This window comes from Labeo rohita, chromosome 13, assembly GCF_022985175.1.
Source record: "Labeo rohita strain BAU-BD-2019 chromosome 13, IGBB_LRoh.1.0, whole genome shotgun sequence".
Classification (NCBI taxonomy): domain Eukaryota; kingdom Metazoa; phylum Chordata; class Actinopteri; order Cypriniformes; family Cyprinidae; genus Labeo; species Labeo rohita.
Genome location: NC_066881.1, coordinates 35,217,799 through 35,241,059, shown reverse-complemented (window position 1 = coordinate 35,241,059; position 23,261 = coordinate 35,217,799). Strand labels below are relative to the sequence as shown.

The following is a 23,261-nucleotide window of genomic DNA, read 5'->3' as shown; positions in this document are numbered from 1 at the left end:
CCGACTCCCACCCAGTAAGAGCTTCAAAAATGCTCTGCAGAAACCCACAGGTGATGTCATGGACACTACAGTCTATGGCCAGCCCTAATTAATATTAGATATTAGATGTAGTTATATACATTGTATATAATGAGTAAACCCGTTTATGGCCATTCATTTTAGACACATTAGAAAAATGGTATAAAATAGTTGAGACTCATCTTTATACAAAGTTTAATAAAAAAAAAAAAATCTGAAATCTAAAAATGTAAATGTTTTGCCTATATATGTTCATTCATGTTTTTTAATGTATTTATTTTTTAAATAGAGTCCCGAGCATAACTTATGAATAAAATATCTTTTTAATTTTTATTTTTACATTTTATTAATGCTCTAAACAATGTAATGACATGAAAAAATACTATTTTTTTTTACTAAATTATTTTTCTGGGTTTTAAGGTTAAGGTCTATTGTATCATATTTGATATGCAAAAGCCTCTAAATAATCATCTTGACTGATTTTTATCAAGAAAACTTCAGAATAACTGTAGTCATAATTCCAGATTAACATGGACTGAAGCAGCTTGGCTTCACTTGATTCTCATTTATTTTTTTTTTTTTTTTTGTCTCAAATCTGCTCAAGACATCTCACATCTTTTCAGGAACATTTATTTGTTCATCTCTCAGTCATCATTGCATTGCATTATATGTTTGGATCATTTCAATCTTGTCTTACTAGGACGTATTATTGAAGATACTGAGTGACCAGTGATGTTTAGGTCATTTAATGTCAGTATCTGCTGTGCTGTTTTAAAGATCTCATTGATTTACATTCATCAGCAAGCATCAGAATTTCATCATATAAATATCAGCATCTGCAGCAAATTCATATTTTTGCTCAGTTTGAGTCTCTGAATAAAATTGAGCTGGTTTTCCTACATCTTCTCAGTGTTTCAGACTGTATGAGCCATAAAAGCCTGATGGATCAAATATAATACTTAACAAAAACTTTTAAGGTTCAATAAACTGTTTGAATTAACACAGTACGGCATGATAAGATGAAGAAAGCAAATGTTGAATTTGAGGATAAATATTTATTTTGACTCTGTTTTACTCACACTTACACAATCTCTTGTTCTCTCTGATGATTTTTGCCTCTCAGGGCTGATTGGCTCTCGGGTGATGTGATGTGGTAACCATGGCGACGAGAGTTTAATTCTTTCATTATGGCTCCGTTTGTCTGACAAGGGTTTGTGTCAGTCTCTGGTTTGAGGACAGACTGATGAGCAGACAGACACATAGAGAAGTCAATTCACGATTTAATTTTCAGCAAACTTCACTGCTTTAACGTGTTTGTTTTTCTGTGTCTATGTGTAAAACCTTTCACATAAACTGCTGTCGCTTTTATTGTTTTTCCAGTGCAAGTATTCTGTTCTCTTGACTGTCTCACATAACCTGCTGTTTATATAGTGCAGACAAGTGTGTAACTGCTCTGTAATCCCATAAAGCCAGTGTTCACTTCATCATCATGATCTAATGGAGCCTCAGAGGTGAGCAGAGACTCCATAAGCAGCCAATATTTGCTCGACCTTTAGAGGAACATGGAGCATGCTATGATGAAATAGTCTGGGCTGAAACCTGAGACAAACTTCACATCAACCTTAAAGCAATCTCAAATAAACCTTGTCTACTTTATTGAAACTGCTGAGAGAAGAAATGTTGGTAACACTTAAAGCCTTTATGTATAATGCATTATAAAGGATTATTAACAATGTTTTAAATGTATTTATACATTTATATCTTGTCCTAAATAATTATAACCAAATTTAAAATGCATAGTGTAACAATGAGTTGATAAGTGTCAATAAATAATTAACTGTGGTTACAATTATTCATGAGATTGTAGAATGCATTAAAAGATGCATTACAAAGCATAATTAATGCATTAAAAGTATTTTTATAATGCATTATGCGTAAAGGCTTTAAATACATTGTTACTGAAATGTTCAACTCATGAGCCGCATGGAAGAACTAGTGGTTTCCATTGTGTTGCTATACAGTTGCTATGCATTGTGGATGGTTTCCAGGGTGTTGCTAAGTGGTTTTTTGTTGCTGATGTGTTGTGGGCAGTTGCCAGGGTGTTACTATGCAGTTGGTCATCGCCAGGGTGTTGCTATGCAATTGCTAATGAGCTGCGGATGGTTTCCAGGGTGTTGCTATGTGGTTGCTTGTTGCTGATGTGTTGTGGGCGGTTGCCAGGGTATCACTATGCAGTTGGTCATTGCCAGGGTGTTGCTATGCAGTTGCTAATGAGCTGTGGATGGTTTCCAGGGTGTTGCTATGTGGTTGCTTGTTGCTGATGTGTTGTGGGCAGTTGCCAGGGTGTCGCTATGCGGTTGGTCATTGCCAGGGTGTTGCTATGCAGTTGCTAATGAGCTGTGGATGGTTTCCAGGGTGTTGCTATGATGTTGATTGTTGCTGATGTGTTGTGGGTGGTTGCCAGAGTGTCGCTATGCAGTTGGTCATTGCCAGGGTGTTGCTAATGAGCTGTGGATGGTTTCTAGGGTGTTGCTATGATGTTACTTGTTGCTGATGTGTTGTGGGTGATTGCCAGGGAGTCGCTATGCAGTTGGTCATTGCCAAGGTGTTGCTATGCAGTTGCTTCTGAGCTGTGGATGGTTTCCAGCGTGTTGCTATGATGTTGCTTGTTGCTGATGTGTTGTGGGCGGTTGCCAGGGTGTCGCTATGCAGTTGCTAATGAGCTGTGGATGGTTTCCAGGATGATGCTATGATGTTGCGGATGTGTTTGGGCGGTTGCCACGGTGTCGCTATGCAGTTGGTCATTGCCAGGGTGTTGCTATGCAGTTGCTAATGAGCTGTGGATGGTTTCCAGGGTGTTGCTATGTGGTTGTTTGTTGCTGATGTGTTGTGGGCAGTTGCCAGGGTGTCGCTATGCAGTTGGTTATCGCCAGGGTGTTGCTATGCAGTTGCTAATGAGCTGTGGATGGTTTCCAGGGTGTTGCTATGTGGTTGCTTGTTGCTGATGTGTTGTGGGCAGTTGCCAGGGTGTCGCTATGCGGTTGGTCATTGCCAGGGTGTTGCTATGCAGTTGCTAATGAGCTGTGGATGGTTTCCAGGGTGTTGCTATGATGTTGATTGTTGCTGATGTGTTGTGGGTGGTTGCCAGAGTGTCGCTATGCAGTTGGTCATTGCCAGGGTGTTGCTAATGAGCTGTGGATGGTTTCTAGGGTGTTGCTATGATGTTACTTGTTGCTGATGTGTTGTGGGTGATTGCCAGGGAGTCGCTATGCAGTTGGTCATTGCCAAGGTGTTGCTATGCAGTTGCTTCTGAGCTGTGGATGGTTTCCAGCGTGTTGCTATGATGTTGCTTGTTGCTGATGTGTTGTGGGCGGTTGCCAGGGTGTCGCTATGCAGTTGCTAATGAGCTGTGGATGGTTTCCAGGATGATGCTATGATGTTGCTGATGTGTTTGGGTGGTTGCCACGGTGTCGCTATGCAGTTGGTCATTGCCAGGGTGTTGCTATGCAGTTGCTAATGAGCTATGGATGGTTTCCAGGATGATGCTATGATGTTGCTTGTTGCTGATGTGTTTTGGGCGGTTGCCAGGGTGTCGCTATGTGGTTGCTTATTTTTGATGTGTTGTGCGTGGTAACAAAGGTGTCACTATGCAGTCGGTGGTTGCCAGGATGCTGCTGTGTGCTTTCTAATGCGATGTGGGTGGTTGCAAGGGTGTTGCTATACAGTTGGTAATGCGTTGTCAGGGTGTTCATAGATGGTTGCTAGAGTTTTGTGAGTGGTTGCTAAGGTCCACATGAATAGATAGAATAGTGTACATCAGGATATTCAACAAAAACATGTAGTACAAATTAAAAGAAGTAAATTTTAATTTCCATGTGATGATGATGATGTGTGTGTGTGTGTGTGATGAAGATTCTGGGCTCATTTTATACTCAGCTTGTCATGCCAAATACCATATACATGATAAAAGAACAGTATTTATGTGTGTTTTATAATAGTTTTGAGCTGTGGATGGTTTCCAGGATGATGCTATGATGTTGCTGATGTGTTTGGGCGGTTGCCACGGTGTCGCTATGCAGTTGGTCATTGCCAGGGTGTTGCTATGCAGTTGCTAATGAGCTATGGATGGTTTCCAGGATGATGCTATGATGTTGCTTGTTGCTGATGTGTTTTGGGTGGTTGCCAGGGTGTCGCTATGTGGTTGCTTATTTTTGATGTGTTGTGCGTGGTAACAAAGGTGTCACTATGCAGTCGGTGGTTGCCAGGATGCTGCTGTGTGCTTTCTAATGCGATGTGGGTGGTTGCAAGGGTGTTGCTATACAGTTGGTAATGCGTTGTCAGGGTGTTCATAGATGGTTGCTAGAGTTTTGTGAGTGGTTGCTAAGGTCCACATGAATAGATAGAATAATGTACATCAGGATATTCAACAAAAACATGTAGTACAAATTAAAAGAAGTAAATTTTAATTTCCATGTGATGATGATGATGTGTGTGTGTGTGTGTGATGAAGATTCTGGGCTCATTTTATACTCAGCTTGTCATGCCAAATACCATATACATGATAAAAGAACAGTATTTATGTGTGTTTTATAATAGTTTTTTGCTTTGATTGTTCAGTGTTGCCAACAATATTTTTATAGACTTTTGATCTTGATGAAACTAATGAGTCTGCAGCCTCAGCCCTTTACTGTTCACATGTCTCTGATCATAGCACTCGCATCACTAAAGTCACGGGTTTGATTCTCTGGAGACAATTGTGCTGTTAAGATGTATTGCATGAATGCTGTAACACGGAGTGATTGACGAGAGACGAGCGGATCCACATGCGAGCTTTTATTGAAGGGACGAGACAGATACATGGTCGAGCGGGCAGGGTCAAACACCATAGCAGATAGGGATATCGTAGGCTAAGCACAATCGGAATCCGTGAATCAGGCGTAAGTCCAATCGGGAGCGAACAACGTCCGTGAAGGGAGATCCGAGAGAATAGTCAGACAGGCGAAAATCCAAAGGCAGGCGGCTAGACAGTCAAAAACGAGAAAACCAGGCAGGAGAACAAAAACCAGGAACTAAGAAACGCTAACTATGGAATACAAACAATAATCTAACAAACCGTGATTTTCATGGGGAAAGTCCAGGGTTTTTATAGTGAGCCTGATTGGCTACCGGAGGCAACGTAATGGGTGCGATGGGTGATGGGAATAGTAGTCCGGGGTGCAAAGCAACAGTCTGAATGTAATGATGGGGTGAGAGCGACCTCTGGTGGTGAGCGGACCGCAGAGCACCGACCAGATTCGTGACATAGCCCCCCCAAGGAGCGGCTTCCAGACGCTCGAAGGAAACAACGGTCCAGGGGAGCGGTGGGGAGGGAGGGAGACAGGGCGAGGGTTGGAGGGCCAGGTCCATGTGGAGGGCCCGGTGATTGAGGCAGGACCGACAGAGCAGATACCCTCCAGGGCGGGGCCGGAGGCGGAGCAGGAGACGCAGGAGCCCTCCAAGGCGGGGCCGGAGGCGGAGCAGGAGGCGCAAGGGCCCTCCAGGGCGGAGGCGGAGCAGAAGCCCTCCAGGGCAGGGCCGGAGGCAGAGCATGAGCCCTCCGAGGCGGAACAGGAAGCGGAGCAGCCCTCTGGGGCGAAACAGGAATCCGCGTCACGGTCTGGGACCTGGGGAAAGCAGGGACAGAGGAGGCAGACAGAATAGGGGGAAAAGGCGGAGCGGCCCTCCGGGGCGGAACAGGAGGCGGAGCGGCCCTCCGGGGCGGAACAGGACCCCGCTTTACGATCTGGGACCTGGGGAAAGCAGAGACAGAGGAGACAAACAGAGAAGGGAGAGAAGCAGAGAGCTTGTAGGGGGACGCCACCTCCAAGGGAGGATCCACAGCCATGGCTGACACCTCTGGAGGTATTGGCGCAGCTTCTCCGACCAAGTGGCACTCTGGAACAGGCTTGTGACCAGGCGAAAACTCTGGAGCTGGCTTGTGACTAGGCGGGCGCTCTGGAGCAGGCTTGTGACCAGGCGGGAGCTGGGGCGGACAGGAAACTGCGTTATGGCCTGGGATCTGGAAACGGCAGAGACAGAAGAGGTAGAAAGAATTTGGGGAGAAGCAGAGAGTCTGTAGAGGGACGCCGCCTCCATGGGAGGATCCACAGCCGAAGCTGACACCTCAGGAGGCATAGGCGCGGCTTCTCCCACCGGTGAGGCCTCTGGGTCTGTCTCGTGGTCAGACGGGACCTCTGGAGCACAGTGTGCAGCCCACACACACCAGATGGCAACCGCCATTAAAGGAAGAGCAGCAGCGGGAGGTTGTGGTGGGTCCAGTGCGCTGGCTATCCCGATAGGCCATGGTCTTGGGATGTCAGACGAGATGTAACTTGACTTGGGGTCGTTGGACTGGGCATGACCTGGCTCTGGGCCATCAGACGGGGCATGGTAAAGCTCTGGGTGGTCAGACGAGACGTGGCTTGAGTCTGGGCGGTCAGGCGGGACGTGGCTTGAGTCTGGGCCGTCAGGCGGGACGTGGCTTGAGTCTGGGCCGTCAGGCGGGACGTGGCTTGAGTCTGGGCCGTCAGGCGGGACGTGGCTTGAGTCTGGGCCGTCAGGCGGGACGTGGCTTGAGTCTGGGCCGTCAGGCGGGACGTGGCTTGAGTCTGGGCCGTCAGGCGGGACGTGGCTTGAGTCTGGGCCGTCAGGCGGGACGTGGCTTGAGTCTGGGCCGTCAGGCGGGACGTGGCTGGACTCTGGGCCGTCAGGCGGGACGTGGCTGGACTCTGGGCCGTCAGGCGGGACGTGGCTGGACTCTGGGCCGTCAGGCGGGGACGTGGCTGACTCTGGACTCTGGGCCGTCAGGGCGGGACGTGACTGGACTCTGGGCCGTCAGGCGGGACGTGACTGGACTCTGGGCCGTCAGGCGGGACGTGACTGGACTCTGGGCCGTCAGGCGGGACGTGACTGGACTCTGGGCCGTCAGGCGGGACGTGACTGGACTCTGACTCTTGGAGATCAGCCCTGACATTGCTTGACGCAGGTACGACGACCGCCTTGCGTTGCTGGACTTGGAAGCTTGACTGGACGCTGAAGCTTGACTGGACGCTGAAACTGCATTATGACAGGACCTGACAACTATGCTTGACTCACGAGGATCTGCTGAGGCCTGGCTTGCTTCAGGAACAACAGCTGTAACGTGACTTGGCTCAGGGACGACAGCGGTAACGTGACTTGGCTCAGGGACGACAGCGGTAACGTGACTTGGCTCAGGGACGACAGCGGTAACGTGACTTGGCTCAGGGACGACAGCGGTAACGTGACTTGGCTCGTGATGAACAGGTGTGACTTGGCTTGACTCATGGGGAACAGCTGTGACTTGGCTTGACTCGTGGGGCACCGCTGTGACCTGGCTTGACTCTGTGTCTTGACTTGACTCAGGGGTAGCTGCCGAGACATGAAGGAGCGCCACTTTAGCTGCCCATACTGTCATTAGGGGTGTGTCCAGCACGTGGGCCATCATGACCACAGGTGGCGTCCGGGTACTGACCACAGGTTCTGGAATGGCAGCCATCTTGTGGAGTGGCTTGGAGATGGCGGCCATCTTGTGCAGTGACTCTGGCGTGGCAGCCATCTTGTGCAGTGGCTCTGGCGTGGCAGCCATCTTGTGCAGTGGCCCTGGCGTGGCAGCCATCTTGTGCAGTGGCTCTGGCGTGGCAGTAACTTGACTTAACACAGGAACAGCAGTTCTGGCTTGATTTGACACAGGAAACACAGTTGCAATCTGACTTGACTTGGAGACTTGACTTGACTCGGGAAATGCAGCTGTAGCTTTAAATGGCTCTTGTATGGCGGCTGTGACATGACGGAGCTCTGTTCTCGCCGCCATCTTGTGAACGGGCTCCGCCGTCGCCGCCATTGTGTGGACGCGCTCCGACGCGGCCGCCATTTTGTGAACGGGCACCGTTGTCGCCGCTACCGCGTTAACGCGTTCGGCGCGGCCGCCATCTTGTGCGCAGGCTCTGCTGACGCCGCCATAGCTTGAGCACGCTCCGTCACGGCCGCCATTTCACGAGCGATCCAGGCGGAAAACCTGTTTGCGGCGTCGTGATCCGGCGTTACCGCCAATCTGCGAGAGGGGTGCGCGGCTGCTTTGTCTGCGTTGTCGCGTTCCTTCCTCGCGACCCTCACAGTACACGGCGAGCCCACACACAATAAAGCAAAGTTCAAGAAGGCAGCCAGAGATGAGCGCGGACCCTCGCGTCTGAGTCTAGCCCTTAAGTGCTCGTTTGCACCGTCGCAAAAAATCTCAATTATAATACAGTCCGGTTGGGTGGAATAATTTGCAAAAACTAAGAACTCACGGGTGTACTGCTCGAGTGAACGTTGTCCTTGCTTTATCCGGCATAGAATCCTGTCAGTGTCTGTATCTGAATGTCCGGGGTGAAGTTGCTGGATCCTGTTGTGACGGTTTGTTCTGTAACACGGAGTGATTGACGAGAGACGAGCGGATCCACATGCGAGCTTTTATTGAAGGGACGAGACAGATACATGGTCGAGCGGGCAGGGTCAAACACCATAGCAGATAGGGATATCGTAGGCTAAGCACAATCGGAATCCGTGAATCAGGCGTAAGTCCAATCGGGAGCGAACAACGTCCGTGAAGGGAGATCCGAGAGAATAGTCAGACAGGCGAAAATCCAAAGGCAGGCGGCTAGACAGTCAAAAACGAGAAAACCAGGCAGGAGAACAAAAACCAGGAACTAAGAAACGCTAACTATGGAATACAAACAATAATCTAACAAACCGTGATTTTCATGGGGAAAGTCCAGGGTTTTTATAGTGAGCCTGATTGGCTACCGGAGGCAACGTAATGGGTGCGATGGGTGATGGGAATAGTAGTCCGGGGTGCAAAGCAACAGTCTGAATGTAATGATGGGGTGAGAGCGACCTCTGGTGGTGAGCGGACCGCAGAGCACCGACCAGATTCGTGACAAATGCACTGTAAGTCACTTTTAAATTTGCAAAATTAATACATTTTATCAGACAAGGGTGATGAAAGTGTTTGTCAGTGTGTTTGTGTCCTTTTGTTAGTCTTGTAGTATTCAATATTTCATTAATATTTCACATTTATTTACCTGTTCTTGTCAAGCTTCAGCGATACTGACTTGAAGAGCGTCTCTCTAGTGGGCAGACTGTTTTCATGTTCTGGGTTTTGAAATATTCATCAGTGAAGCCCACCGACTTCAGGACTCACAGGCCTGTTATTATCCTCAGATTGTGAAATATCAGCGCATGAGAGTAAATGCTGCTAATGAAGTGCTTTGGAGATGATTGTGGCGGCTGGACAATAGAGCTCTGTTGTGTGAATCTAGGTCACTGTGTGTCTTTGTGTGCATGTGTGTTCTCATTGATACTTGTCTCTTCTCTTGTTTGGACACATACAGAAAGTATTTTGTTTTGAAGTACTCACGCAAAACTTAATATGGGTGGTTGTCAGGGTGTTGCTATGTGGTTGCTTGTTGCTAACGTGTTGTGGATGGATACCAGGATGTTGCTATGCAGTTGCTAATGTGTTGTGGGTGGTTGTCAGGGTGTTGCTATGTGGTTACTTATTGCTGATATATTGTGGGTGTTTGGCAGGGTGTTGCTATGCAACTGCTAATGCGGTGTGGGTGGATTCCAGAATGTTACTATGCAGTTGCTAATGTGTTATGGGTGGTTGTCGGGGTGTTATGTGGTTACTTGTTGCCGAAATATTGTGGGTGGTTGGCAGGGTGTTGTTATGCATCAGCTAATGTGTTGTGGGTGGTTGTCAGGGTTTTGCTATCCAGCTGCTAATGTCTTGTGGGTGGTTGTCGGGGTGTTGCTATATGGTTACTTGTTGCTGATATATTGTGGGTGGTTGTCAGGGTGTTGCTATGCAGTTGCTAATGTGTTGTGGGTGGTTGTCAGGGTGTTGCTATGTGGTTACTTATTGCTGATATATTGTGGGTGGTTGGCAGGGTGTTGCTATGCGACTGCTAATGCATTGTGGGTGGATGCCAGGATGTTGCTATGCAGTTGCTGAAATATTGTGGGTGGTTGCCAGGGTGTTGCTGTGTGATTGCTAATGCATTGTGGGTGGTTGTCGGAGTGTTGCTGTGCAATTGCTAATGATTTGTGGGTATTAGCATCTGCATAGCCGTCCTAGGTGGTTCCTAGGTGGTTGCTAGGGTGTTCTTGGTTCTCTGAATACATCAGGATATTCAAAAAATAAAAAATAAATAAAATAAAAACATACAGTAGAAAGTAAAAAATAATAATAATAATTTTGATGCCATGTGGTAATGATGATGTGTATGTGATGGACACTCTGGGCTGGTTTGGACTTGGTTCAGAATGATGTAAGTCTCTCATTTAGTCTGAACTCATGAGAAGGAATCACTGCAGCTGTAAACGTGCTCATAGACCAACCACAAACTCCATCTGCACAGACATTCGAGCAGCAACAACAACTCATTTTGTCTCACAAAGACTGAGAGAGAAGAGGAGAGATGATATGGCAGATGTTAAAATGAGTAGTTCACCCAAAAACTTTTTTTTTTTTTTTTTTTTTTTCATATTTCATATATACACTCTCATTCTTGTCTAGGAACAGTATTACAAATATTTTTGGTTCTATGACAAATTGATTTTATTCTACTATTGCAAGTCACTTTGGATATTATTCCTCATCTTGTTCGAAACCTGCATGACATTATTTCTTTTGTGTAACACAGCAGGAGATGTTTGTCAGGTTTTATTTTCTTTGTGTTCATTGTGTATATTTCTGCTCGTGTTGTATCATTTATTTGTCAACATATGAGCGCAGAGCATCTCTCGTGTCTCTTTAGGGGAAGCACTCTGTTATTTTTGGCGTGTGGTTGTCAGTTTAACAGGGCACAAGCGCAGTTGCCGGCCACAGAGCTCTGCTGTGCGCCACAGCTCTTCAGAGCGCTCTCTGAGCCATATGTGCTACAGATGTGTCAGTCTCTAGTGCTGCCGTGGGCCGGTCCGAGGGTCCGAGGTCATTAATCAGGGCTCTAAATGCTGCCGGACCACAGCAGAGAGGAATAATGTGCCATAATCAGACGGCATCAGAACATCGGGATGATTTATGCTGCCTTTTACCTGGATAATTTCCTAGATCGACACTAAAAGTGGCTGCATTGCACTCTGGATATTAATTAATTTCTCCTGAAGTATGCCTCTAATTATGACATGCTACTTGTAAACTGCTTTTAAAGGATAAATGTGTATTTTTCCCTTTTTCACTGAAGGAGGGACCTGGGTTAAATTGTAGAGATTCAGTAATGGACTCCTAATTTGCTAGGGCAATTTACAACCACCTGGCACACTTTAGCAACATCCCAGCAACACCCTAGCAACCATTCATCACATTATATTAATCACATAGCAACACCCTAGCGACCACCTAGTATGCCCTAGAAACCACCAAGCAAAATTCTTTGACCACCTAGCTCATCCTTAAAAACTACACAGCAACATCCTGGCATCCAGTTAGCAACACCCTAGCAACCACCTTAGCAACTACACAGAAACATCCTAGTAACCACTTAGCACACCTTAGCAACTATACAGCAACATCATAACATCCAGTTAGCAACGCCCTAGCAATCACCTTAGCAACTACACCACAACACCATATTTCTGTGAAGTTAAGAGGTGGCTGGGCTGTTGCTGTGTAGTTGCTATAGTGGTTGCTAGGATGTTTCTAAGTGGATGCCAAGATGTTGCTGTGTAGTTGCTAAGGTGAGCTAGGTGGTTGCTAGGGTGTTGCCAAGTGGATGCCACGGTGTTGCTGTAGCAAATACACTAGCAACCACTTAGCAACTACACAGAAACATCCCAGCAGCCACTTAGCAACACCCTAGTAACCACACAGCAAAACCCTGGTATCCACTTGGCAACACCCTAGTAACCTCACCGCAACACCCTGGCATCCACCTAGCAAAACCCTAGTAACTACACCGCAACACACTGGCATCCAATTAGCAACACCCTAGTAACTACACCGCAACACCCTGGCATCCACCTAGCAACACCCTAGTAACTACACCGCAACACACTGGCATCCACTTAGCCACACCCTAGTAACCACACAGCAAAACCCTGGCATCCATCTAGCAACACCCTAGTAACTACACTGCAACGCACTGGCATCCACTTAGCAACACCCTAGTAACTACACCGCAACACCCTGGCATCCACTTAGCAACACCCTAGTAACTACACCGCAACACACTGGCATCCACTTAGCAACACCCTAGTAACTACACTGCAACGCACTGGCATCCACTTAGCAACACCCTAGTAACTACACTGCAACGCCCTGGCATCCACCTAGCAACACCCTAGTAACTACACCGCAACACCCTGGCATCCACCTAGCGATACCCTAGTAACTACACCGCAACACTCCTGTTGCTAGGGTGGCTACTGGGATGTTTCTCTGTAGTTGCTAGGGTGGCTGCTACAGCCAACTATCCACTTAGCAACACCCTAGCAAACACCTAGCACACCTTAGCAACTATACAGCATCATTTCAGCATCCACTTAAAAACATCCTAGCAACCGCACAGCGACAGTCCAGCCACCACTTGTTAACTACACAGAAACATCACAGAAACCACTTAGCAACCCCCTAGCAACCACACAGCTGGCATCCTCTTAACAATACTCTAGCAACCACCTAGCAACGCCCCAGCAACTTCATAGGGACACTGATAATCACTCACATTTTCAGATTCAATGTACAATTCTGTATTTTTCCTGTAATTTTGATGACATAAAATTTGGTGCAGAATTCCACACAGCTGCTTTAATGCTGGTTTGGGCCAAATGTAAATCTAATAGTCAGCTACAAAACTGACAATTAAAGTTGAAGAACAGTCTGCTGTGAAAGAGTTTAATCAATGTTTAAACGCACAAGCATCAGCCTTCACACACTCCAGCACTGAATGAAAACTGACAGTCATTATATCAGCGAACCAGAGTCAACACTTCCTGAGGAGAGTCAAGTGTGTGTGTGTGTGTGTGTGCGCACGTGTGTGTGAGGGATTACGGACTTGAGCAGTCGCTGTCTCTCTCTCTGAGCCTCTAATCATTTTTACTGTGAAAGATTTGAGCGCGCTCACTGAGCCACTTACTATTCCACAGCCAGCGTTTGCATGCATGAATCGTTCACGTCCCTCAATGTTTCCCTCGAAAATGTTGTAGAAATACAGGAACAAAAACTGTCGGAAATTCTACAGTGTATTAATAATGCAAAGCTGAATATGAATGAGTCCGAATAACCTTAGTCTACTGTTTGCTGGCACTCAGTATCACACAGATGGATTTGCTTTTAATTAAACAGCCACTCAGAATTTATTTTGTGTGCATATTTTATGCATCATTTATCAGTGTTATTTGAATGGATGCAATATCATATTTTGTATTTTTACATGATAATTGAACACGATAGCTCATGTACTTGAAGGGTTGTGTTAAACTGGCTCGTGTTCAGGTGTGACTCAGTGTCGTCTCACCCTCGTCTCGCAGCGAGCTCATCCTGTCCAACATCGATGCCGGCGTTTCCGGTAATTGGCAGTGTCACGTGACCAGTTCCCGTGGCAACAGCTCAATCGGGATGGAGATCGTGGTGCTGGAGACGACGGCGCTGTACTGCGCGGCCGAGAGGGTCAGTAGCAACAAGGGCGACTTCAGGTGTGTTACAACAGCGCACACACAAATGCCATTTACCAAAGTGGCAGCTTAAAGGGCCAGTTCACCCAAAAATGATTTTCTCACCCTCAAGTTGTTCCAAACCTGAATGAGTTTCCATTCAGTTGAATACAAAAGATATTTTGAAGAATGTTGGGAATCCATTGACTTCATTAGTATTTTTTTTCCATACTATAGAGGTCAATGGCTACCGTCAATGTTTGCTTACCAACATTCTTCAAAATGTCTTCTTTTGTGTTCAACAGAAGAAACAAACTCGTACAGGTTTAAAATGCCTCGAAAATGAGTAAATGATGACAGAATTTCCATTTTTTTGGTTGAACTGTCTCTTTAAAAACTACATCACAGATACTGTAATTTTAATGCTGTTATATTTTAATGTTAGATTGGTGCTTTTATAGCTTCATGTTCTGTGTTTATGCAGCACACGACTGTAATGGGCTGAAAAATGAGCCTGTTGTTAGCAGAGAAATTAGTGTTATTTGTTCATTACTGACAACAACAAACAGACACTGTTCATGTTCACAAACTTCATGTGTGAAACTCGTCAAAAGACACTGCCATTCAACAGGTTAGGGTCAGAAATTATTTCTTATATTCATCAAGAATGCATTTAATTGATGGAAAGTGACAGTTAAGACATTTATAATATTACAAACTGTTTCTATTTTAAATAAATGCTGTTCTTGTGAGCTTTCTATTCATCTGTGAATCCTAAAAAAATAAAATGTATCAGTTTTCACAGAAATATACTGTTTTCAATGTTATAATAATCAGAAATGTTTGTTGAGCAGCAAATCAGAATATCAGAATGATTTCTGAAGGATCATGTGACACTGAAGACTGAAGTAATGATGCTGAAAATTCAGATTTGATCACAGAAATAAATTACATTTTTAAATATATTCAAATAGAAAACAGATATTTTACATTAAAATAATATTTCAGAACTTTACAGTATTTTTGACCAAATTTAAAAATTGTGAAATGCTGTTACATTTTAAAATAGCTTGTTTGTTTGTTTGTTTATTTATTTATTTATTCATCCTTAATTTTCAGTTATCATCATCAAATATATGAATTAATTACACATTATTTTTTACATAATAATAATAAAATTATTATTTTAAATAGAAATTACTATTAAAATAGAAAATAGTTATTTTAAATGAATAATAATATTTAATAATATTAATATATTTATAATATTAACTCATAATTAATAAATACTTCAGATGTTACTGTTTTTACTGTATTATTGATCAAATATATGCAGTTTTGGTGAGCAGAAGAACCCCAAACTTTTGAATGTTAGTGTAAAATGTCTGAATGATATTGCATTGTCTTGCAAAATATCACAGCCAGTGTCGTTTATTGTAAAGAAATGTGCTTTCCAAACACAACATTTGGCAATGAAGCAATGAATGTTAAACTATAAATTTCGCTATATATATATATATATAAATTAGAATATTAAGTAAAGATCATGTTGCATGAAGATATTTTGCAATTTCCTACCATAAACATATCAAACTTAATTTAGGGTTTAGGGTCAGAAATGAATTACACACACATATATATATATATATATATATATATATATATATATATATATATGTCTATCTGTCTATCTATATAATTATTATTAGTAGTAGTAGTAGTATTATTTCACAATTTGTACTTAATTATTGACCAAATCTCAAAATTGTGAAATATTATTACATTTTTAAAATAGCTTATTTATTTATTTATTTATTTATTTATTTATTTATCCTAAATTTTCAGTTATCATCATCAAACACAGGAATTAATTACACTTTAAATTAATATTTCAAATAGAAATTATTAAATAATAATTCATAATTAATAATACTACAAATATTACTTTTTGTACTGTACTTTTGATCAAATAAATTTTTTTTTTTTTTTTAACCCCAGACTTTTGAATGGTAGTGTAAAATGTGTGTGTGACCCTTGACGCAAAACCAGTCATAAGTATCAGAGGTATATTTGTATCAATAGCCAAAAATACATTGTATGGGTCAAAATGATCGATTTTTCGTTTATGCCAAAAATCATTAGGATATTAAATAAAGATCTTGTTCCATAAATATATTTTCTAAATTTCCTACCATAAATATAACAAAATGTAATTTTTGATCAGTAATATGCATTGCTAAGAACTTCATTTGGACAACTTTAAAGGTGATTTTCTCAGTATTTTCTTTTTTTTTTTTCAGATTCCAGATTTTCAAGTAATTGTATCTCAGCCAAATATTGTCCTGTCCTAACAACCCATAATTAAAAAGCTTATTTATTCGGCTTTCAGATGATGTATACATCTCAATTTTAAAAAATTGACCCTTAAGACTGGTTTTGTGGTCCAGGGTCACATGTACAAATGAACTATAAACTGAATAAAACTTTCCACTAAAATCAACAGCCACTTCAAAACACACTGAGAATTCAAACCTGATAAAGAAAAGTGACATTTGTGAAGAACAGACACTTGATCTGATGAATGACGTTCACAGGTGGCCGAAGACGTTGGCGGGTTTCATGGCCTTCCTGCCGTGTGCCGTGTCCAGCTCCAGCTCCGCCCCTCAGGAGAAGAGGGCGTGGCGCAGGTGTGACCGCACGGGCCGCTGGGCGGAGGACGACTATAACCAGTGCTCATACGCCAGCCAGTTCACACGCAGCCTGCATGAGCTCACACAGGTCTGTACCTTCATCATCATCAGCGAGTGTTTTGCTGCTGTCTGTGAGTAAATGATGGTGCTGGAGGGCCGTTATCCTGCTGGAATCACTTCTGCGGCGACACACCTGATTATACTGAGCAGATGTTCAACTTGACCTTGATTTACTGAATCGCTTGTGCGTTAAAGGCTGAAAGCATCGCAGCAAGGGATTCTTTGACGCTTGATTGGCTCCGGATCTCTCAGTGATTTTCACGATTGTTATTTTAAGTTGCTTTGGGCCTGTTTATGTCTGGTAGTAACAGGTGATCCGATCACACAGATTCAGACAGAATCTACATGTTTTATTGGTTAATAGTCTAATACACTTGAAAATAACAGCACTAATGCATCCATTGTATCCATGACATACAATAATCAAACACAATATTAGCAGCAAATTAAATGTAATGATTTGTTTTTAGAATGAAATAACTATCTGAAAATGTTGGAAAGGCGCATGTACAGTAGCATTTAAAACTTCAGTTGATAAGATTGTTTAATATTGGCGTCCCTGATCTCATTTAAGCATAAACTCACTTTTTGATCAGTTTTCCAGAAAAGAAGATAGTTGTGAAGATAATCTTGTCTTTGCTTAAACAGAGAAGAGATTTGAAACCTCATTAGGACACATTTCTTGGAAATGTGTCAAAATGAAGCGAGTATATGCTTAAAAAATATCTGCCAAGAATATATTGTCATAAGCAGGGTTATTATAGTTAACCAGTCCTTAGCACCTTGTTCAAAGCGCCTTTTAAAAAAACAAACAAACAAACAAAAAACATATTTGTTACTTGAAATAAAATAAAATAAAATAAAATAAAAAAAAATTGATCTGTTTCCAGAAAAGAACATATTTGTAAAGATAATCTTGTTCTTGTAAATGTGTCAAAATGAAGCGAGTTTATGCTTAAAACATGAAAAAATATCTGCTAAAAATATCTTGTTATAAGCAGGGTTATTATAATTAACTAGTCCTTAAAGCACCTTTGAAAAAATTAATTAATTAATTAATTAATTAATTAATAAAAAAAAAAAAAAAAAAAAATATATATATATATATATATATATATATTTACTTACTTGAAATAAAATAAACTTAAGAAAATAAAATAAAGTAACATAAATTAATGAATGAAATAAAAATAGAAAATCTTAAACTTATTTTTATTACTTTATTTTAACATAAAATATTTTTTTTATTTTATTAATTTAGTTTTTGAAATATTTTCTGCTTAACATGGTCATTTATTAGATCAATTTTATTTATTTTTTAAATTTATTTATTTATTTTTTTTATTTTATTTTATTACTTTCTGTGACTGATGATGAAAATTAAGAACATTAGTATTTTTTCAATGTTTTTGAAACGAGTCTCTTCTGCTCACCAAGGCTGTTTTTATTTGGTCAAAAAAAAAAAAACAGTAAAAATCGTAAAATATTATTTCAATTGAAATATCTGTTTTCTATGTGAATATCTTGTAAATTGTAATTTATTTCTGTGATCAAATCTGTATTTTCAGCATCATTACTCCAATCTTCAGTATCACGTGATCCTTCAGAAATCAGAATAATATGTTGATTTGCTGCTTAAGAGACATTTCTGATTATTATCAATGTTGAAAACAGTTAATGCTACATTAAATTTTTGTGGAAACTGTGATACATTTTATTTTTCAGGATTCACAGATGAATAGAAAGTTGAAAAGAACAGCATTTATTTAAAATGTAAATCTTTTGTAATATTGTAAATGTCTCTACTGGCACTTTTGATCAATTTAATGCATCCTTGATTAATAAATATATACATTTTCTTTAAAACTAATCTTACGGATCCCCAGATTTTAAACAGTAGTCTAGATGCGCATACAGAGATGTCACTGTATGCTGAAGTGTTAATAATCTTCTGTTTCTCAGATGTCGGTGAACGTCTCCAGCGCTCTGATGTTGGCGCAGCAGCTCTCGTCTCTCACCAGCAGGGCGGCGCTGTTTGGAGACATGATGGATGTGATATTTGTCACTCATCTGGTTGAAAGACTCACACGTCTGGTGGATCATGTCAGAGAGGTGAGAATCACATCGCATCACGCCTCAGACGCTTTAATCCTTCAGGATTCTGAGTATTTCTACAACTCAAATCCAGTCACTCATTCCTAATGTAAAACACTGCTGTTTAGCTTCTACACCTCATGAACTGTGCAGTAATACTTTCATTGGATCACTGCAATAGTGACAGACTTCCTCAGTGTTTTTGTCTTGTTTTCCAGTACAAACATCTAAGCATTCTTGAATCAATGGTAGTTTTACTTGAGAAGCCAAATTACGTAAGTTAAGAGGTCTTCTTTTTTTTGAGAAACTGATCAAAATAAAGCAAGTTTAAGTTTAAAACAAGACAAAATATCTACCAGCGGAGTCAGAAAAATTCTGATCCCATTTGCATCCAATTTCTGATCTCATTTAAGCAAAAACTCACTTCATTTTGATCAGTTTCCCAGAAAAGAAGATAGTTGTGAAGATAATCTTGTCTTTGCTTAAACCGTTAAGAGATTTTGAAACCTCATTAGGACACATTTCTGGGAAATCTGTCAAAATGCAGCAAGTTTATGCTTAAAACAAGAAAAAATATCTGCCAAAAAAATCTTGTTATAAGCAGGGATGTTATAGATAATCCAAAAAAGCTTTAGTTTTGTTTTAATTTTTTCTATATTTCTATTTAGTTGTTATTTATTTTAGTTTAGTAATTTTTATTTCAGTTAGTTGCCAAATGAACATTTCTAATTTTCATATCATATTTTCAAGTTTTATGTTTTATTTTATTTTATTTTATTTTATTTTATTTTATTTTATTTTATTTTATTTTACTGAAGTATGTTATTTAAATGGAGCTGTGCTTGCATGACTGAAATAGCTGACTAATATTGTAATATTATTGTATGTGTTTTTGTTTCATTTTTCTATTTAGCTTTTATTTATTGTAGTTTAATAACTTTTATTTCAGTTAGTTGCCAAATAAACATTTCTAATTTTTGTGTAATAGTTTAAGTTTTACATTTTTATTTTATTTTTCTTTATTTTATTTTATTTTATTTTATTTTATTTTATTTTTTATTTATTTTATTTTATTTTATTATTTTACTGACGTATGTTATTTAAATGGAGCTGTGCTTGCATGACTGAAATAGCTGGTTAATATTTTAGTTTTAGTTTAGTTTTAATATTTATATAATATTATATAGTATTTTCTTATAGTATTTATTATTATTTTGAATTAGCTTTCAGTTTTCATTTTAATTTAAAATTTTAGTAATTTAGTTTTGTTTTTATATTTTTATTTTTTCCATGTTTCTATTTAGCTATTATTTATTTCAGTTTAGTAATTTTTATTTCAGTTAGTTGCCAAACGAACATTTCTAATTTTCATATCATATTTTCAAGTTTTACATTTTATTTTATTTTATTGAAGTATGTTATTTAAATGGAGCTGTGCTTGCATGACTGAAATAGCCGACTAATATTTTAATATTATTTATATAATATTATTTAGGAATTTTATAGTATTTATTATTATTTTAAATTAGCTTTCAGTTTTCATTTTAATTTAAAATTGTAGTAAAATAGTTTTATGTTTTCATATTTTTATTTGATTTTTTTTTCATGTTTCTATTTAGCTTTTTTTTTTTTTTTTTTTTTGTTCAGTAACTTTTATTTCAGTTAGTTGCCATAAATATAAATAAAGCAGGGTTATTATAAATAATTTTAGAATTTATTGTATATGATAAATTTCAAATAAATAAAATAGAATAAATATAAAATTATTTTAATTCATTTAGTTTAGCTTAAAAAATACATATTTTATTTTAGTTTAACTTGATGTACTAAAATAACTATTACAAAAACTGCAATAAAAATATAAACCCATAATTTAATCTAATTAAAATTTACAAAATTACAAAAATGTAACTAAAATCAAAATTTAAACAACAAAAAAAAATTATTATAATCTTTAATAGAATTTCATTCATACTAAAATAACACTATTAAGCACTGACTTGATCTGGATATTTTTTAAATTAAATTGAAATTCACCTCATCTTGATTTAAGAATGTTTGAATGTTTGTGACAAGAGCACACAGATGAAGAGCGTGACGTTTCGCAGTGATCAGTGATCAGTGATGTCCGTCGTCTGGTGTGTGACTCAGTCTCTTCCTCTGCTAGTGTGTAATTTAGATGCAATTTGAGTCAGCGCACATTGTTATCAGCTATTTTCAGCTTTAAGTGTTATGTACACATGTTCAGTCAACACGTTTAGCATTTTAATAACACCGGCGGACGCTCGCTCTCCAGCACGAGAGCTCCAGGAGGCTGTTTATGTGTGAATGAGGAGAAAACGCACTCGCTCGCTTTGGGAAAATTGGTATTAATTACATAACTCTGGCTGCCATATGTGACCTTCAGGCCAGACACACACATGCTAAGTATGCAAACATTCGCATTCATTTGGACGAGGCTCTTACTCATGTTTCATTGACTGTGCATTTAAGGGCTGCATGTTATGAGTACGTGTTTTCACTGGGAAATCAACCCTTTGGAAAGCAACAATGCAACTAAGTGAATTTATAATAGATGAAAAATACAGTATATATATATATATATATATACATATACTTTTAAATTAAATCATTAAAAATCTAGTTTTAGTATAGGCTGTTCCATCCACATTTGTATTTAGCCTGATTTTATTCAGTGCGTTACTTGCAATTGTAATTATTAATTGTAATTAGTAAATATCTGTGTATTTAGATTGTAGAAATTTCTTTGATAAATGAATCATATTTTATATATTATTATATATAAAAATAATATTAATTTAATAATTTAATAATAATTTAAATAATATAAATAAATACTAATTTATGGATAATTTATTGATTTAATTTAATAATTGAATAATAATCTTAATTTTTTAATTCACTAATTTGACTTTATATATATATATATATATATATATATATAATTTTATAAATTTAATAAATAAATATATATGTCAATTTATCGGTTTGCAATTTTATTAGTAATTAATTTGATAATTTAATGGTATTTAATGTATTTTATATATATATATATATATATATATATAATGTATTATATATAATAATAATTTAATGCATTATATATAATAATAAGATTAATTTAATAATTTCTTTAATAATTAAAAAAATATAAATAAATACAAATTGTAATTAGTTTTTTTTTTTTAAGTTTTTTAGAAGAGAAAAAAATACTCCCTAATTTATTGAACATTATGTATGTGTGTATATATATATATATATAGGTGTTTAAATGCTGCCTTTTGTGTATTTAGATTGTAGAAATTAATTTGATAATTTAATATTTTGTATATTATTATTATATATAATAATATTAATTTAATAATTTTATTAATAATAATTTAAATAACATAAATAAATAATTGATTGATTAAATTTAATATTTCAATAATAATCTTACATTTTTATTGACTAATTTGACTATATATAATATATATATGCACTGTAAAAACATTTTTTAAAGGTACTATTTACATATTTTTGACATTTGTTTTACAAGGAAATAATATTTTAAAAATATCATGTTTTATTCAGTGCGTTACTTGGCATTTAATTGTAATTATTTGTGATATTTACTCCAATTTCTGAGAGAAAGCTGTTTAAATGCCACTGTTTCTTTGTATTTAGACTGTAGAAATTTATTTGATGATTTAATAATATTTTATATATTATTATTATATATAATAATATTAATTTAATAATTTAATAAATAATAATTGAAATAATATAAATAAATAATAAATAATAAAATAATTGAATAATAAGCTTACATTTTTTGTTCACTAATTTGTCTATTGAATAGTTCAAAAATATTTTATATATTATTGTATATAACAATAATATTAATTTAATAATTTAAGTAATAATAATTTAAATAATATAATTAATTAATTTAATAATGATTTTTTACATTTTTTTATTAATTAATTTGCACTCAGTTTGAATTCATCTATGCAAAAATAGAAATTTAAAGGATATATTTTAACTAATAACCCAGGTGCGTAAAATATAAGCATGAGATTCTAATATAAATATTTATAATGGATAAAATCTGATGAATGAAACTTGTGTGGAGTCTGTTTAAAGAGTTGACGCTGCTGTTTTAGTCTAAGACGATTTTATTTGTGCTTGTTTATGTTACGATTAGCACAAAGCTGCTTCTGATTTATGGCTAAATAAAAGCAAACATGACTTTAACAGCTCACTTCAGTTCGGTGCTCTAAAAACACTCAGATTTCATATTAAAGCATCTCGTTGACTTGTCTCGTGAAGATGTAAAGCAGTAGTTCCAGTAATGTTATGATTCGGAGGTCACTGAAGGATCTGTAGGTCACTGAAGAGCTGTGAATATTGTCCATTTTCCTCAATTAAACGTGGATGAGCCACTGAAGTAAATGAGATATAACCTTCTTAATCATGCTCTTCTAGGTTTTGATGGGCTGAACTGAACATAAATTCAACTCAGTACAGTCCGTTTATGGAGATGAGCTGCGCATGAGTAAAGAAAGCAAAAATATACCCTTATAAAACTAAATATGTGTGAATATGCTGGGAAATTTATTGCAATAAATTAAAATATTACATCATGTCCAAAATAATTTTTTTTAATGTATTGCAAAATCTGCATGGACTATGATGTTCATAGTTGCA

At 38.6% G+C, this 23,261-nt stretch overlaps 1 protein-coding gene across 1 annotated transcript in view; it reads left to right on the top strand.

Moving 5' to 3' along the window:
- LOC127175472 (adhesion G protein-coupled receptor A3) overlaps positions 1 to 23,261 on the top strand; it is a 196,255-nt gene that overhangs the window by 70,894 nt on the left and 102,100 nt on the right. Inside the window, exons 8-10 of the mRNA XM_051126554.1 lie at positions 13,585 to 13,749; positions 16,302 to 16,485; positions 18,420 to 18,569. Coding sequence (XP_050982511.1) covers positions 13,585 to 13,749; positions 16,302 to 16,485; positions 18,420 to 18,569 — 499 coding nt within the window. The remainder of the gene's footprint in view (positions 1 to 13,584; positions 13,750 to 16,301; positions 16,486 to 18,419; positions 18,570 to 23,261) is intronic.